The 17942-nt window shown below is 51.2% G+C and overlaps 1 protein-coding gene across 2 annotated transcripts in view; it reads left to right on the top strand.

Moving 5' to 3' along the window:
* ATP9A (ATPase phospholipid transporting 9A (putative)) overlaps positions 1 to 17942 on the top strand; it is a 128343-nt gene that overhangs the window by 86192 nt on the left and 24209 nt on the right. For both annotated transcript variants that reach the window (XM_058685982.1, XM_058685983.1), the window contains exon 15: positions 7654 to 7815. In XM_058685982.1, coding sequence (XP_058541965.1) covers positions 7654 to 7815 — 162 coding nt within the window. The remainder of the gene's footprint in view (positions 1 to 7653; positions 7816 to 17942) is intronic.

Below are 17942 nucleotides of genomic sequence, written 5' to 3'. Positions count from 1 at the left end.
GCGATACTGCTGCTCTGCCCGCGGGAGGAGGGCTCGCATGTGCTTTGTCGCTCACGAAACACTACTGAGTGCTGTGCACCTGTGTTGGGAGCTTCAGGCTGATGTTGGGTGAGCTTCCAGAGCGTCTGGTTATTCTGGCCTGTTCTGAGCCAGCATTCGGGGTCTGTTTGCCTCCCAGGCTCCGTGAAGTGTGTTTTTTGATCCCTTCCCTCTGTCTCATCTGGAGAAGCTTCCACACTGGGTGCTAAGAAAACTTCTGGGAGCCCCCCGAGTGCCTTGTCTTCACCACCCATCTCTCCAGGGTCCTGTCCTTAGAAAGACAAACCAAAAGGGTATGTTTCTCCTCTGATCTCCAGTGACCTTGAAACAGCCCTCTTACAGACAGCACGAGAGATCAACAAAGAGCTGTGTGCACAGGTCCCCCCATCGATGGCAGAGTCTGCCAAGGAGGCCATTCCTGAGCCCGTGTCACCTTGCTGGGAGATAGAAAAGTATGGTGAACGGGTGCCTGGCTGGCTCAGTCAGTGGAGCGGGCGGCTCTTGATCTCGGGGTTGTGGGTTCAAGCCCCACATTGGGTGCAGAGATCACTTAAAAATAAAATCGAAAAAGAAAGTACAGTGAAGATACAGCTCAGCGAGAAGCAGATTTTATAAGTGTAACATAGGCTTGTTATAGAAAAGGTAAACAATTAGAGAAAAAAAAACATTTTGGTATTTTTCCTCTCGCTTCCATACCTATAATTTAAATGTTTAGTCATTCCACATTCTATCTTGATTTGTCCACCTGGTAATATATTGTCTTATCCCTGTCAAGTAGCCATCTGTGATAGGATTTTTATTTTATTAAAAAAATTTTTTTTAGTGTTTATTGTTGAGAGAGAGAGAGAGAGAGAGAGAGAGAGAGAGAGAGACAGCAAGCAGGGGAGGGGCAGAGAGAGAGGGAGACACAGAATCTGAAACAGGCTCCAGGCTCTGAGCTGTCAGCACAGAGCCCGACGTGGGGCTCGAACTCATGGACTGTGAGATCATGACCTGAGCTAAGTCGGTTAAGGCACTTAACCGACTGAGCCACCCAGGCGCCCCTGTGATAGGATTTTTAATGGCTACGCTCTTTCCTGCTGCTTAGGTACACCACAGATTATTTATTTTGTCTCCCGCTTCTGTCCATCTTAAATTTTGATGTCCTGACATAGCCTGACGGGTTTAATCTCTGCACATCTCGGAGTGTGTGTGTGTGTGTGTGTGTGTGTATGTAAAAGGCTCCAGGTGTCTCTTTCTGCTTCTTTGTAACCGTGTTGCAGAGAGTGAGGATAAAAACCACCCCAGGGAAGGGCAAACCTGTGACCTTGCTGGGGTCCTGCCTTCTCAGCCCTTGTGCGGACCTGAGGTTTTTCCCTCCAGGACCACATTCATTGCTCAGGGGTGCCCTTCCTTAAATGCCTCCTTGTACCTGTGCTCCGGGCTGTTGGACAATGACTGCATTCAGACGTGTGTGCAAATGAGGGAGAAAGATTTAGGAGGTGGGTGGGGCTTTGCCCTCCTGCTGCCTTGTTTTCGCCCCAGGGTGAGTTCAGAAAACAGAGGTCAGGAACTTAAGGAGAAAACACTCCGACAATGTTATTTATTAACCAGTGGGGTAAGAATCTTGAAATAGGGTGTTGGTTGCTCAGAAGAGAGGGGGTGTTGGGAATGTTTTAGGGACGCTGTAGAAAATTTATCAGATGATTTACCCTTGGGATTAGCTGTTCGGTGGGCTGGTTCTGTCCCGTTTCTTGTTAGTGTTGGCCCGGAATGGACTTAAGGGCAAAGTTATTTCTGAGTGGCTAAGATTTTATGGAGATGATGTCATTCTTTCTTTTCAAATCTAAATTTTCATCAGATTAAGTGATAGGAGCCTGAATTTCAAGTACAGGGTCAAAGAAACTTGGATCAGGGAGTGGCCTTTTAACCACCATCCTGCCCAAAGATTCATAAATAAAACAGGGGCAGTGTTTTGTTTGCTCCGTGCTGTGTGTAAAAAAAATAAAATAAAATAAAAATCTGCAGCAATATTTTTTTTTTAAAAAATCACTTAATGTTATAGAAAAGTCAGCTTTTCTTGGGAAAGGTGGGCCTAGTTTCTCCTGGGCAGTGGCTGGCCGAACGGGGTGGCTCCTGCCTCAGTTTACCCCTGCCCCCATGGGGCCAGCCTTACTCCTGTCTGCTCCCTGTCCAGCCCCACCCCCACCCCCCCACCCCCCCCCCCAACCCCCCCCCCCACCCCCCGGTAGTGCATTGTCCACTGAGCTTCCTAATTAAGAATACCTTAGGTCTCTGGATGCATTCATGGTCTTGAAAGGCTGGATTAGTGCGAACTGGCTAGTCTTTTCGAGTCTGGGTGTTGATCCTCTCGAAGGCCACCAGAGGTACCAGATTCACGCACGCTCTGACGATGGCTGCGTATCCTACTCCTGACAAGAATTCAAGGCTTTTTAGCCTGACCTGGCGTATTTCCCAAGCACGCGTTTCCCAGGTACAAAGGGAAAATTATTAAGACTTGTCACAGGTGGTTTATTGCTGACCCACAAATGATGAAAAAGCCCTTTCATGGATCGTTCTGGCCTGAATTCTTCAGATGGGCATTTTGGGGAGGGAGCATAGCAGCCCGTCCTTTTGATTTCCTAGCCCAAACCAAAACATGCGGCCGACTCAGGAGCCCCCACTCCCCGGCCTTCTGCCCGCTTCTCCGTTTCCATTTGGTAGAGTTAATTTACTTGTTCATTCATTCACCTTAACGGGTTTCTTTTGCTGCTGCTCCTCTGACCTCTGGATATTCTGACCTGAAGTCTCAGAGCACCCCCTCCCCCCGACTTCTGGCTGTTGGGGACAATGAGACTCTAGACCCCCAAATCCTTTCTGATTGGACGATATGGAGTGATTCTCTCGAACGGAGGTTTGGATCCGTCAGGATAAGAAGTAACCTCATTTCATGTCCTCTTGTTTTGCAAAGACATGCCTTGGTCTCTCCTGACCCCTGAAATGTGTGTTCCTGCTGCATTTGAGAAGGGTCGGGGAGCACCCCAATGCCAAACCAGTCTCTTCTCTGTATGACCTTGGGGATTTCTGTTAGAAAGGAGCTTCAGATTAACGCTGTGGGCCAGAGAGTGGAAGGTGAGAATCAGTGACCCGCCCCCTTGGTAGGGCTCAGGTCCTGGGGCACCAGTCCCCAGGGAGACCGGGGAGGTTTTAATGAGGAAGTTGGACCCAGGGTGGGGAGCAGCAAGCCTGGTGGTGGCTCGTTCCTTCGCTCCCGAGGGCTTCGCTGCAGAAGAAATCGAGGTTGGAAGATGTTTGCCTGCAGGTGTATTTCACCCATCAGCTCACCGTTTCAGAATTACAGACCGGCTGTCCCTCCAGTACGGCCCTGAGGGTCCCTGGCGAGGGGGCTGGGCTGGCCCAGGCGGGAACTGCCACGTGCTCTTGGAAGCCACTGCCGGGTTCCGCGTTCTTCCCATTGTAGTTAAGAGCAGGCTTTGGGGGAGTTAATGCATTTCCATGAAGCCCACTACCACTGGCCTTTCACCTCTGTCCAGAACAATGAAATGGGTTTTTGAGGGGCGGTGTAGCAGCAGCTTGAAAACAAGAATGAAAAAAACCCCTTTCACTGACAGTCACGGTTGAAGGCATCTCGAGAAGAATTTTTCTTTGTTACAGAATCGGTGTGTAAAGGAGGATGTAAACTTAGGGGTTTTTTTTGGCTCGTGTGTACCTATGTATTTGTAATATGTTGTGTTGAGATATGTGTTTACTTAAAATTAAAAGAAGGGCACTTGGGTGGCTCAGTCGGTTCAGCGTCCAACTTTGGCTCAGGTCATGAGCTCATGGTTTCTGAGTTCGAGCCCCGCGTCGGGCTCTGTGCTGACAGCTCAGAGCCTGGAGCCTGCTTTGGATTCTGTGTCTCCCCCTCTCTCTGCCCCTCCCCTGCTCATGCTCTGTCTCTCTCTCAAAAATAAGTAAACGTTAAAAAAAATGAAAAGAGGGGCACCTGGGTGGCTCAGCGGGTTAAGTGGCCGACTTCGGCTCAGGTCATGATCTTGCGGTCCGTGAGTTCGAGCCCTACGTTGGGTTCTGGGTTGACAGCTCAGAGCCTGGAGCCCGTTTCGGATTCTGTGTCTCCCTCTCTCTCTGACCCTCCCCCGTTCATGCTCTGTCTCTCTCTGTCTCAAAAGTAAATAAACGTTAAAAAAATTTTTTTTTTTAAATGAAAAGAAATGCAGGTACATGGGGAAGATATTTCCGTGGTGCAGAGAGAGAAAGTAGGAGATAGAAGTATTGCCCATCACACGTGTCACCCTATAAACAGTGTACGTGGAGATGCGATCATTTTGTGTGTGTCCAATCTTCACTGATCATTTTAGACTTGGAGAGATGATTGTTTGCAGGTAAGACAAGCCCTATGGAAAGAGTCATTGACTCAGACCAGTAAATGAATGGTTTTTTTCAAAGACTGATGCAGACTATTAGCAAATAAGACAAGAAACAGTCATTGCTAGACTAGCCCTTTCTTTGCAGGTGGAGGTCAGTGTGACAGTATCTTCTGTCTGTCAGAGGGGAAAGCTAGTCCATGGGAATCCTGGTTGACTTGTGCTGACATAATTCGAGCAGAGTAGAGTTTCTTGAAGACAAACCTCTTGTTCCAGCATAAATCCAGTTACTGGCCACAACAGAAAGCCAGTTAGGTATCTGAGCAGAACCCACTAAGGATGGAAACACAGAATGTTTAGGGCTGGGACAGAAATGGAAAAGAAGCCACCTGGAGGGAGTGGGGATGGGAGGGCAGAGCGGAGCTAGAACCCAGGTTGGATCTGTGCCCCCCCCCCCCGCCCCTCCCCGCTCCAGCGGGTAGTAGGGCAGCCCAGGAGAGCCTGGGGGTTCCCGAAACACGGAGTAGCAGGTGTCTGCCTGTGCAGAATCTCTTGGTAGAAGGAAGGGGGAGCTCCGGAAGCATCCTGGTAAGGCAGAAGCTTGGGCAACTGTGATCCCCTGGGAAAGTGACTCTCGGTGCCCTCCGCCCCTGCAGGGACACTGAAATACTGCACAGTTACTTACACAGTGATGGCCCCTTGTGACCCACCACCCAGCTGAAAGATAGTAAAGCATCCCAGAATTAGCACCTCCTGGGGACCCCTGTCTCTGTCACCCTCTGTCACTCCGCAGGTCTGCTCTGTCCTAAAAGCTGCCTCCTTTACCTTCCCTAAAAGTTGCATTTTATAAGAAGAAAGGGGGAGGGCGTACCTTTTCTTTTCTGGACTCCATCCTCTCGGGCTTGGTTTGGAATAAAATGGCGGCTTGTTGGGCATTAAAATTGGAAGCGTCTTGTGTGCGTTTCCTGTCGTTGGCTGTAGCAAATTGCTGCACTTCTGCTGTTTGGAAACACTACAAATTTATCACAGTCCTGTAGGTGAGAGGTCCAATCCAGGGCTCACCAGTCGGCCGGGGCACCTCTGTTCCTCCCGGAGGCCCCAGGGGTGAATCTGTTGCCTTGCCTTTCCCAGAAGCCAGACGCTACCCTGTTCCTTGGTTTATGTCCCTGCCTCTCTCTTCAAAACCGATGCCGTCTCCTCTCTCTGACCCTCCCTCTGCCCTCAACTTCCTCTCTGGCTGCGGCCAGGCAAGTTCTGCCTTTTGAGGACCCCTACGATTACATTGGGCCCACCTGCATAATCCACGAGTGGCTCCTGATGGCCAGGCCCTTAACCTTCATCTCCCCTGCCAAGGCCATTTGGCCGTGTAAGGTAACCTGTTGACAGGTCCCGGGATTAGGTCATGGGCATCTTTGGGGGCCGTTACTCTGCCTGCCGCACGTCTCAACTTTCTGCCGGTGACACTGTGTCGGGTGGATGCCTGAGTGCGGCCAGGCACCACCGAGGATGGGCCGATGAACTTGTACCCCAGTCTAGGCCCCTGTGCTTGTAGGGCAGGCCCCCAGCTGATCTGCGATTGGCCGTTTCCGTTAGACCCAGGATTAGATCCCATGTCAGGCTGTCGCTGCTTTCAGCCGGGAGCCTCCCACCTTGCTTGCTTCTCTGAGTCTGGTTTTTCATATCCACTCAGGTGGAGTGGGTCATTCTTAGCTCAGTGGGCTCTCTGCTGGGCATGCAGGGTGGCCCTGTCATTTAGGCTGTGTCTGTCGGGCACCCCGTGAGCTCTTCACATGTTCTTGTGCCTCCTTCCTGTGGCAGTGGGGGAGGGGGGAAGGGCAAGTCCGGGTGGGGACCCAGCACTGTCCAACCCCTCCCCAGCTCCCCTCTCTGTTGTTTTCCTTTTCCCCTTGTATTTCCTTCTCTTCCTGGAGGCCCCTGGCCAGGTTCACAGGCTCTTATTTTTATCACTATTTTTTAATGTTTATTTATTTATTTGAGAAAGAGAGGGAGCACATGCATGAGCAGAGGAGGGGCAGAGAGAGAGGGAGAGAGAGAGAATCCCAAGCAGGCTCCGTCCTTGCTGTCCGTGTACAGCCCAGTGTGGGACTCGGTCCCATGAACGGTGAGATCATGACGAGCCGAAATCAAGAGTCGAGGGCTTAACTGACTGAGCCACCCAGGCGCCCGCAGATTCACAGGCTTTTAAAACATGCAAAGTAATTGTTTGTATTTAAAGGGAGATCTCAGGCACAGGTCCAGATTTCTGTTCTTTTCTTGAGAAACCAGAAGCTCTGGCCATCCGGGGCCGCGCCCCCTCGGGGGTAGCCTCTTCCATCAGTGCATCGTGGGGTCATGGGGTCGCCGCCCCTGTGGATGTGATGCGGGCGCGTCCCCACCCTGCCCTCTTCACTTTCTTGCATGACCAGTCCGGTTCCCGTCTTGGAGTTTGCGGCCCCCACCCCCCCCCCCCCCCCCCCCTTGACCTGAAGGGAAGCCAGTCTCGCTGAGGCTGCGAGAAGGTTCCAGGGGGCGACGGAAGCCACGCCCCCAGGAAGCGCAGTGCGCGCTGGGCGGGCTCGTGAGCCAGGCAGCTCCAGGTTACCCCCCTGGCCTGGCAGCTGAATGAGTAGCTTCCTCCAGCGCCTGTTTCCTCTTCCGTGTAGACCGGGGTCCTCACCCGCGGGCAGGACTGTCTTCTGGGGGGTAAATCTCTGCTGTGTGTTGGGATGTCTAACAGCCCCTCACGGTGGAGGCCAGGAGGTGCCGGCACACGCCCCCTTCTCCAGCTGCGACCACCAGCAGTGTCCCCGGACGTGGCCGCACGTCCCCCGGGGGGCAGAGCCGCCTGGCTGAGAAGGGCCGTGGACACCTACCCGGTTGGTTGCTTACTCGTGGGGCTGCCTGTTGCCGTGGGCTCCGTGCAGGTGTCGCAGACGCGGTCGCTCCCGACCCTCTGTGGGACCCCCTCTGCGGGACCCGCTCCCGTTCTCTCTGCCACGGCCCTGGCACGCAGCCTGCCTCTGGGCCCGGAAGAGAAGGTGAGTTGTACCGCGCCGAGGGCAGGTGGGAGGTGGGAGCGCCCGCAGGCCCGGAGGAGCGAGGCCGTCGCAGGCCGGCCCAGCCTCCCCAGGGCCCCAGTGGCTGCCTGTGCCCCGTCTCCGCCACCAGTTCCACCCTGGTGTTCATTTGCTTGACCTGTGAGCCGGGACCCTGGGCGGCGTGTCTGATGTCAACCCTGTGTCCCGTTTAGGTGGCCCTCGTACAGTGGACCGAAAGTGTGGGGCTGACCCTGGTGGGCCGGGACCAGTCTTCCATGCAGCTGAGGACCCCTGGCGACCAGATCCTGAACTTCACCATCCTACAGATCTTCCCTTTCACCTACGAAAGCAAGCGCATGGGCATCATCGTGCGGGTGAGTTACCCTCCTTCTGACTTCAAGTGAGTAAATAACTCAGGCGGGCTGGCTGCGTGTGCCCCTGTAGCTCCGCGCCCTTTCTTAACCCTTTCCTACCCTCTTGATCGTGACGAAATGATACCAGGCCCTCAGGCGGACAAGACCTCGGAGAGCTGATCGGCTTCTGGTTAACCTCGCTCTAGAGGGAAAGGTCTAACGTATGCAGACGGGGCGTTTCTTGGTAATAATGCACTTCTCATTGTGTACGCTTTTGTTGAACTCAACATACCTCTCTCGAGGTGAGGTTGACATCAGCGAACCATTTTGAAGTGAGTAACTCATCGGCATTGAGGACTGCCGTCAAGTTTCAAAACATCTTCGTCACCCTAAAAGGGACCCTCCTACCCATGAAGTAGTGGCCCCGCATTCTTCTAGTCCCGGAACCACCGCTCTGCTCTCTGTCTCTAGGGATTTACCTACGCCAGATGGTTCGTGTAACTGCACTCCTGTGACACGTGACCCATCTGGTGTAATGTTGTCCAGGTTCATTCACTTTGTAGTAAGCATCAGAACTCCATTCCTTTTTTTTTTTTTTAATGTTTATTTATTTCTGAGACAGAGACAGCATGAGTGGGGGAGGGGCAGAGAAAGAGGGTCGAGACGCAGAATCCCAAGCAGGTTCCAGGCTCTGAGCTGTCAGCACAGAGCCCTGTGCGGGGCTCAAACCCATGAACTGCGAGATCATGACCTGAGCCGAAGTCGGACTCTCAACCGACTCAGCCACCCTGGCGCCCTGAACGCCATTCCTTTTTATGGCTGCATCTGTTGAAAGACACTTGGGTTGTTTCCACCTTTTGACTGTTGGGAATGGTGCTACTTTGAGCATTCGTGTACAAGGATTTGAAGATCTGTTTTCAGCTCTTTGGGGTATGTACTTAGGAGTGGAGTTGCTGGGTCCTGCTGGGTCCATTACCCACTTGCTGGATAATTCCATCTTTTAGCTTTATGAAGAACCTCCAAATGGTTTTCTGTCATGTTGCACCATTTTGCGTTCCGCCAGCAATGTAGGAAGGTTCCGGTTTCTCCACATCTTCGCTAACACTTTTTATTTTCCTTCTTCACTATTTTGATTAGAGCCGTTTTTGTGGCTGCAAAGTGGTATCTTGCTGAGGTTGTGATTTGCATTAACTTTGTGACTAACGATGTTGAGTATATTTTCATGTGCTTATTGGCCCATTTTATATCTTCTGTGGAGAAATGCGTATTCAAATCCTTTGCCCGCCTTTTAATTTGGTTGTCTTCATTGTTGAGTTGTAAGTGTTCTTTATATAGTGTGACTATTAGACCCTTATCAGAGAGATGCTTTGCAAATATTTTCTCTTTCTCTCTACGTTGTCTTTTTATTTTTATTTTTTTGTCTTTTCACTTTCTTTGATAAAATTTCTTTGATTCACAGAAGTTACTAATTTTGGTGAAGCCTAATTTATCTATTTTTTTCTTTTGTTGCTCTTAGGTGTCATATCCAAGACTTTATTGTTAAATCCAAGCTCATGAAAACTTGCTCCTATGTATCTTTTTAAGAGTTTTGTAGTTTTGGCTCTTTCAGTCATCGATCCCTTTGGGGTTAATTTTTGTATATGGTGTGAGGTAGGGGTTCAGCTTCATCCTCTCGCACGTGTGCAAACGTTGTTCCAGCACCATTTGGTGAAGGGACCGTTGTTTATCCACTGAGTGGCCTTGGCATCCTTGTTGTAATTCAGTATTTTCAATGGTTTTTCATTCGTACAGTCACTGAAGTTATCGGGAAAATACAGCGATCGTTCAGCAGCACCATTTTGTCATATTTATTTCAAATTTTGTTGTTATACATTTTGAAACTTATATTGCAGTACAGCCTACACAGAGAACCGTGCAAACATCATAAGCGTGCAGCTCAGGTGTCTACAAAGTTAGCACACCCATGTCACCAGCATCTAGAGCAAAGATCAGAATCCCACCCATTGTCACCCCAGCAGCTCCGTTGTGCCCCTTTCTGGTCATCTACATCCCTCTCTCTCCCCACAGGGATATGACCACTCTGTTGATTTCTACCACTGATTAATCTCTTTTTTTGAGATTTTCTCTTTATAGAAATCATGCAGTAGTCTCCTTTTCATGTTTGAGTGCATTTGCTCAAATTTATATTTGTAAGATTCATCCATGTTTTTGTGGGTATTGTAGTTTTAAAACGTTTTTATTTTTATTTATTTAAATTGTTTTAAATGTTGGGGCGCCTGGGTGGCTCAGTCGGTTAAGCGTCCGACTTCGCTCAGGTCACGATCTCACGGTCCGTGAGTTCGAGCCCCGCGTCGGGCTCTGTGCTGACAGCTCAGAGCCTGGAGCCTGTTTCAGATTCTGTGTCTCCCTCTTTCTCTGACCCTCCCCTGTTCATGCTCTCTCTGTCTCTGTCTCAAAAATAAATAAACGTTAAAATTAAAAAAAAAAAAAATTGTTTTAAATGTTTATTTTGAGAGAGAGAGACAGATTCAGAGACAGAGAGTGAGAGGGGAGGGGCAGAGAGAGAGGGAGACATAGAACCCAAAGCAGGCTCCAGGCTCTGAGCTATCAGCACAGAGCCTGACGTGGGGATTGAACTCACGAACCGTGGAATCATGACCTGAGCCGAAGTTGGACACTTAACCAATGGAGCCACCCAGGTACCCCTAAAAAAGTTTTTAAAGGAATAAAACATTGTGTGTTCGACCGAAGGCCCGTCTGCCCCTCCTGGATATGCTTCCTTTCTATTCCTGCACCAAATTCAAAATTTTAATGAATTTTAAAATACTATTATCAGACATGTTTGGGTATAAGTAAAGTGTATTATGGTTGTGCATATTCTTATTCTTTGTATGAGTGGCATCATATCATATTCCCACTTCCTGTTTAAAATTTTTTTTGTTAACGTTTATTTATTTTTGAGAGAGAGAGCACAAGCAGGGGAGGGGCAGAGAGCGAGGGAGACACAGAATCCGAAGCAGGCTCCAGGCTCCGAGCTGTCAGCACGAACCGTGAGGTCATGACCTGAGCCGAAGTGGGATGCTCGACCGACTGAGCCACCCAGGCGCCCCTGTTTTTAACATTTAAAAGGACTTTATGTTCATACTTTTCATCTTGCTTTGTTAATTTTAGCCTTGTTACAGTGTTGTGCTGTATGAATACACCTCTCTTCCTTCCGTCTCCTGGAGTTCCCTGTTGATACGTATTGAGCTAGTTGCCACTTTTCTGCCATTAGAAGCAGCACTGCCGCATGTCCTTGTCTGTTGCGGTCTCCATTGTACATAATGTGAATGTGTCCAGAAGTCAGGTGGCTGGGTTGGTGACATAAACATCTTTAATGCTACCAGATCCGTCATCAACTCTTTCCCAAAGTGCTTGTACTAATTTTGGGCTCACCATTCCTCCACATCCTCACCAATATTCGACAGTGTCAGACTTTTAGGATTTTTTTTTCAACTTCTTGTTTCACCATTTGCTCTTGTGCTCAGAGAATCCCTTTCCTTGCTGGGAAGGCTGGGATCCCCGTGTTCATAAGCCACTGTGTTCAGTCACTCTTACAGTTCGCGGATCATCGGAATTACCAAGGGAGCTTTAATTTTTTTTTTTTTTAACGTTTATTTATTTTTGAGACATGGAGAGACAGCATGAACGGTGGAGGGTCAGAGAGAGAGAGGGAGACACAGAATCTGAAACAGGCTCCAGGCTCTGAGCTGTCAGCACAGAGCCCGATGCAGGGCTCGAATTCAGGGACCGTGAGATCATGACCTGAGCTGAAGTCGGATGCTTAACCGACTGAGCCCCCCAGGCGCTCCAAGGGAGCTTTAAAAGTGCCGATCACTTTCGTCCCATCCGGATCTGTTTTGGTCTTGGGATGGCTCCTTGGTATTTGTAAAGGTTTTTCACATTATTCGGCTTGATTAGGGTAAACCCTGCTCACATCCTGGGCAACTTCGGGACGTGACTCCTCTTTTTGGTTTGGTCTTTAAAAGAAAGGAGACTGCCCTGTACCTTGATGTACCCAAGTGTGTTGTGCCCGAAAGGTCAAAGAGCTGTAGGTTCTATTATAGTAAGTTGGTAACAGTAGTGTGAGTACTTAGCGATCCGGGTGATTAGGAGCAGAGGTGCCAGCAAGAGTACCGATGGCATCGGCTGTAGGAGCAGCAATAACGCTGACAGGTAGCGTTTAATGATGCTCGTTGTGTGCCAGCGGCTGTTCTAAAGGGTTTCCAGAAACTCACTCGTTAATCCTCAGCATAAGCCAACAAGGTAGGTACCATTTTGACGGGCACTTGACAAAGGAGAAAACGGAAGGGTAGGGAGGCTCAGCATTCTCCCCACGTTCACACAGTTGGATAATGGCAGAGCTGGGGCTGGACCCCAGGTGATACGGCCCCCAAGTCCAGGCTCTTTAGCCACGACGACCTGGGAGTTTGGGCGTGGTGAGTGGGGCATCGAAAACCTTGCAGAGCACCCCTAGTCATGCTGGAGTACTGTGTCGTGTGTTCTGCCTGGCAGATTTCCCCACACTTAGCGGTATAAGACGGTAGAAGGTAGTATCTCACGGGGCCTGTGGGCCAGGAATCTGGGTGCAGCTTCGCTGGGTCCTCTGGCTTGTGGTTTCTCACAGGCTGCTGTCATTCGGGGTTCAGCCGGGGCAGGATCCAGCTGAAAACCAGATAAAACCAGTGCTGTGGGTGGGATTCGGCTCCTTGCGGTTGTTGGACGGAAGGCTTTAGTTCTCCGCTCTTTTGGTAGGAGGCCACCCTCGTTCACTGTTCCACCGGCCTCCCCGTAGGTCAGCTCCCTTGTCGGCGGGCTTCATCAGAGTGAGCAAGATGGAGGGCAGAGTCTTTGCAACCTGATGTCAGAACTGGCCTCCCATCGCTTCTGGCTTGCTTACCCCCACTCAGTGGGAGTGGGTCTCACCAGGGCATGGAGTATGAGGGAGTAGGGGTCATTGGAGGGGGTAGGGATCATTGGAGGGGGCAGGGGTCACTGGAGGGGGCAGGGGTCACTGGAGGGGGCAGGGGTCACTGGAGGGGATGGGTCTTTTGAGGGGGCAGGGGACATTGGAGGGGGTAGGGGTCATTGGGGGGGCAGGAGTCATTGGAGGAGGCGGGGGTCATTGGAGGGGACGGGGGTCATTGGAGGGGGCAGGGGTCATTGGAGGGTGTAGGGGTCACTGGAGGGGGCAGGGGTCACTGGAGGGGGCAGGGGTCATTTGAGGGGACAGGGGTCATTGGGGGGGCAGGGGTCATTGGAGGGGGTAGGGGTCTTTGGAGGGGGTAGGGGTCATTGGAGGGGGTAGGGGTCTTTGGAGGGGGTAGGGGTCATTGGAGGGGGTAGGGGTCTTTGGAAGGGGTAGGGGTCTTGGAGGGGGCAGGGGTCACTGGAGGGGGTGCGGGTCTTTGGAGGGGGTGGGGGTCTTTGGAGGGGGTAGGGGTCATTGGAGGGAGTAGGGGTCACTGGAGGGGGCAGGGGTCACTGGAGGCGTAGGGGTCATTGGAGAGGACAGGGGTCTTTTGAGGGGGCAGGGGTCATTGGAGGTTGTAGGGGTCATTGGAGGGGGTAGGGGTCATTGGAGGAGGGCAGGGGTCATTGTAGGGGGCAGGGGTCTTGGAGGGGGCAGGAGTCATTGGAGGGGGCAGGGGTCATTGGAGGTGGTAGGGGTCTTTGGAGGGGGTAGGGGTCATTGGAGGGGGTGGGGGTCATTGGAGGGGGTAGGGGTCTTTGGAGGAAGTAGGGGTCATGGGAGGGACTAGGGGTCATTGGGAGGAAGTAGGGGGTCATTGGGAGGAAGTAGGGTCATTGGGAGCCACAGAAGAAACAGCTCCATGAGCTGCTGTTCTGATGACCCAGTGACACAGCCCGAATGTGGTTTGAATTTTTGTTAACATTTATTTATTTATTTTTTGAGAGAGCGAGAGACAGAGCATGAGTGGGGGAGGGGCAGAGTGAAGAAGACACAGAATCCGAAGCAGGCTCCAGGTTCTGAGCTGTCAGCACAGAGCCCGACGCGGGGCTCGAACCCACGGACTGTGAGATCATGACCTGAGCCAAAGTCGGAAACCCAACTGACTGAGCCACCCAGGGGCCCCGATTGTGCTTTGAAAATGACACATTTTAAGGGATTTGTATGCCCCTGATTGCAACTTTTGGGTGGGAGGGGAGCTTTTTCTCCCATGCTGCTGTTGCTTTTCTCACTGGCCCATACCTGGTGTGACCCATGGCTTCTAGACTGTGTCTTGAGCACACATCTGATGTCAAGAACGTGGCCTGGCAGCTGCAGCACAGATCGTGTGTGTGGGTGTTTCCTGGGGAATCAGAGTCATTAATCGCCTCCGGAATCGCTTTTGTTCCAGCCTTTATTTTTTCAAGTTCTAGGACCGGGGTCTCTGCTGAAGTCATTCGAGGGTTGAATCATCATCAGATAGTACCCAGTATCAGCCGTTCTAGGATAAGTGAGCAATATATCCGCCCTTCCTTTAGCTGTGAAGGGCTTTCATTCCCAGATACACGTCCTATTTTAGGACATGTGGGTCCACATCTTCTCACAGCAAGAACAGGACCCTGTACCTTGAACTAGGGGATACTTACTGGATGGGAAAAATCTATCATTAAACTTGTTTTTTTAATATTTACTCTTGACAGAGAAAGAGAGAGAGAGAGACAGACAAAGCATGAAATGGGGAGGGGCAGAGAGACAGGGAGACCCAGAATCCGAAGCAGGCTCCAGGCTCCGAGCTGTCAGCACAGAACCCCATTCGGGACTCGGACTCATGACCCGTGAGATCATGACCTGAGCTGAAGTCAGATGCTTAACCGACTGAGCCACCCAGGCGCCCCTATATCTATCATTATTTTAAAATAGCATCCCCCCCTTCCAAGGTTATGGAAAACAAACCAACTTGACATTGAATTAAAGCATTCAGAACAGATACACATACATCAAGAGCTCAAATTGTTCTTTGTTTTCACCACCAAAGACCAACCATTCATCCGTCTTCAGAGACTTTCCCTTTTAGTTTTTTTCTACGCGTATACGAGTGTAAATACCCACACGCATTTGTATGAACTTGGCATTGAGCGTCACATGAGGCTTTCTTAACTCTTCCCCCTGTTGAACAATATGGATGGTGGAAATTTTCTCATGTTAGTAAAGTGTGATTTTTATGATTTTAATGCATGCGTGGTGTTTTGTTGAAAAAATATACCATTATTTGATTAAATATTCTTGGATACTGCACATTCTTCATTTCTCACTATTAAAAGTCAGTCTGTGAGCATCTGTCTTTGTTAGGCTGGCTTTAATGACATGCGTATTATTGCTGAGTTTTGTTTTCTGACCTGTCTCCCTCCTTATCCTTGCCTTTGACCCGTGGACATCAGCCTTTGGGGCAAGTGGACAGGTTCTCCATTTTCCAGAAACCTCCCTAAACTCTTCTGATGCAGCCGTTCTCGCCCTGGGGCCATTTTGCCCCCAAGGGGACATTCGAAAAAGTTGGGAGACATTTTGGTCGTCCCAAGTCAGGGTTGACCTCCTCTCCTAGGTAGAGGCCAAGACGCCTCCTCGCGAAGAATAACCCACCCCAAACGTTAATTGTGCCGGGACCAGCAGCTTAGTTCTCATGCACCCAGATATCCTGTCTGGTTATTTGGAAATACCCACCTGGTCACCTGAGGTGAGGGAATGTCACCTCCGTTGTGACACATCTTGGTTTGGTGACTGTTGGCAGTTACGGGCTCACTCACCTCGCTCATCAGCCCTCCCGATGCGTGCGAGCTCTTGGATGGCACTTGGCAGGGACTTGCAGGCAAAGTCCTTCCCTGGCGTGCATCTCTGCCTTCTGGGGGTTTCCTTGGGGGCTCGTGCGCTTGCGTCTCTGAAAGGAAGGCTGCCGTCGCCCGCCTTAGTTCTGTTGCGTGCAGATGTTCCACTGCCCTCCCCCGGCCCGTCCCACGCGGAACGATGGAGGCCGATCGGTGCTGTAGATCAGACCCTTGTCATTGTTTGCATAGAAGAGGCCTTTGAACAGGGGCCAGGATGAGACCACAGTGGAAAAAGATGAGGCCCCAAAACAATGCCGCGCAACTGGCAGCTCTCCGTAAACGTACAGCATGATCTCGCCATCGTATGGGAGCGAGGTAACCTTGTGATGAACCGAGTGGGAGGAAGTGAGTAAAGGGAGGAGACAGTCGGTGCAGTGTTTGAATTGGATAAGCCGTCTGCGCCCTCCAGAGCGCCCTTCGCAGTAGAGGAAACTGGGGAGGGGACGCTATTTCCTACGGCTCTGTTGTCAGGCACCGTTCGGGTTGAGGCAAGAGGGAAAAAAGCCCCGGGATGCTTCCGTGCCCAGACCCCACGGCTCTCTCTGGCCCGAGTCACAAGCAGGCGTGGGTGTGTGGGATCCGTCAGAGGTGAAGCATGGGCTGCTGCTGGCTTTAGAGACGCAGGTGCCTGTTCGTGGCCGGCGGGCGCTTTTGTGAGCAAGCATGTAGTTCTCAAAGATTATCAGCGGTGAGAGGGCCCTGGAAAGCTGTTCTGAAGAAGGAGACGTGTACCACTAATTTGGCCCTGGGTATTTATTTCATGTTTAGTTAACCCGTTTACAGGCATGCTTTCGGGGCTTTCCCGGGGGAGCAAAATTGAGGCCTGAGGTGGTAATGGCCATGCTCTGTTCCCTCACCCCTCTCTTCCGCCCCCAGGCCCCCCACCCCCGTGGTGGGCGTTCCCGAGGAAGGAGTCACAGAGTAAGAACCAGGGCTGAGAGCCATTGTTCCTTGAAGCCAGGACTCCTCAGCCTCCATGCTGTTGACACTGGGGCCAGATGATTCTTGGTTGTGGCTGTCCTGTGCACTCTAGGACTCTCAGCAGCATCCTTGGCCTCTGTCCGCTGGATGCCAGGAGTAGTCACCCCCCTTGTTGTGACAACCAAAAAGGTCTCCAGATACTGCCCCATGCAAAATCCCCTCCATTGAGAACCACTGGGCGAGGCCTCGGTCCCCACACACAGTGCGGTTGAGGGACGCACAGAGTTACCGTCACCCTAGTGGGCTGATCACGCTGAGTGGGCGTTTTCTGTGTTTCTGGCCCTTGGCTGCGTGCTCTGTGTAGGGGACTTCGTTTAAGCCCCAACAGCCTGCGTGGTAAGAGTTGTTCCTGTTTGACAGATGAGAGAACTGAGTCTTAGAGAAGAGAAGCAGCGTGTCCCGAGTGCACACAGCTGAAAGCTGTTGTTGGGTCTAAGCCTTCGACACCTGGGCCGTGGTGTTATCTCCCCCCCACCCCCACCCCGAAAAGCTGGTCAGGGTGAACAAAAATCTGGGTCATTTGATGGCTTGCAAGTCCTCAAGTAGACACGAGTCTGGAATGATCGGGATTAGCAGTTCTCAGTGAAGGCAGTTTGCTCCCCAGGGGACATTTGTTTATGTCTGGAGACATTTGGGCTGTCCCCATGGGGGTGTGGCCGACCTCTAGCGGGGACGGGCCAGGGACGCTGTAGAAGGTCCTGGAATGCACAGGCCAGCCCCCATGGCAAGGAATTCCCCAGCCCATATGTGAACAATGCCAAAACTGAGAACCCCGCTCTGGGATAAGTACCTTACTTCCCCATCTTTTTGGGTAGACCACAGTTGGGTGATCCTGGCAGTCCTATGTGTAAATTAAAGATGATTTTACGGGGGCGCCTGGGTGGCTCAGTCAGTTAAGCATCCGACTTCGGCTCAGGTCATGATCTCGCGGTTCATGAGTTCGAGTCCCGTGTCGGGCTCTGTGCTGATGGCTCGGAGCCCGGAGCCTGCTTTGGATTCTGTGTGTCTCTCTCTCTCTGCCCCTCCCCCGCTCACGCTCTGTCTCTGTCTCTCAAAACTGAATAAACATTTAAAAAAAAAAAGATGATCTTACAGTGTGCGAGTCTGTTTCTGCTGAGATAGTAATAACTTTAAAAACAAACTTCTTAAATCCTTTTGATCTTTCTTTCCTCATTTAATGCTTTTCCAAACGCTTTGAGTTTTCTTCTATTTTCTGTGGCCTTTGCCCCCAAGTGAGCGCCGCGCCCCCCTCCGCCCCCTTCTGGCTTTTTATCTTTGGCCAAGTGACATAACATCGG

The sequence above is a fragment of the Neofelis nebulosa genome, chromosome 9 (assembly GCF_028018385.1).
Source record: "Neofelis nebulosa isolate mNeoNeb1 chromosome 9, mNeoNeb1.pri, whole genome shotgun sequence".
Taxonomy (NCBI): domain Eukaryota; kingdom Metazoa; phylum Chordata; class Mammalia; order Carnivora; family Felidae; genus Neofelis; species Neofelis nebulosa.
This window is presented reverse-complemented; position numbering and strand designations above follow the sequence as displayed.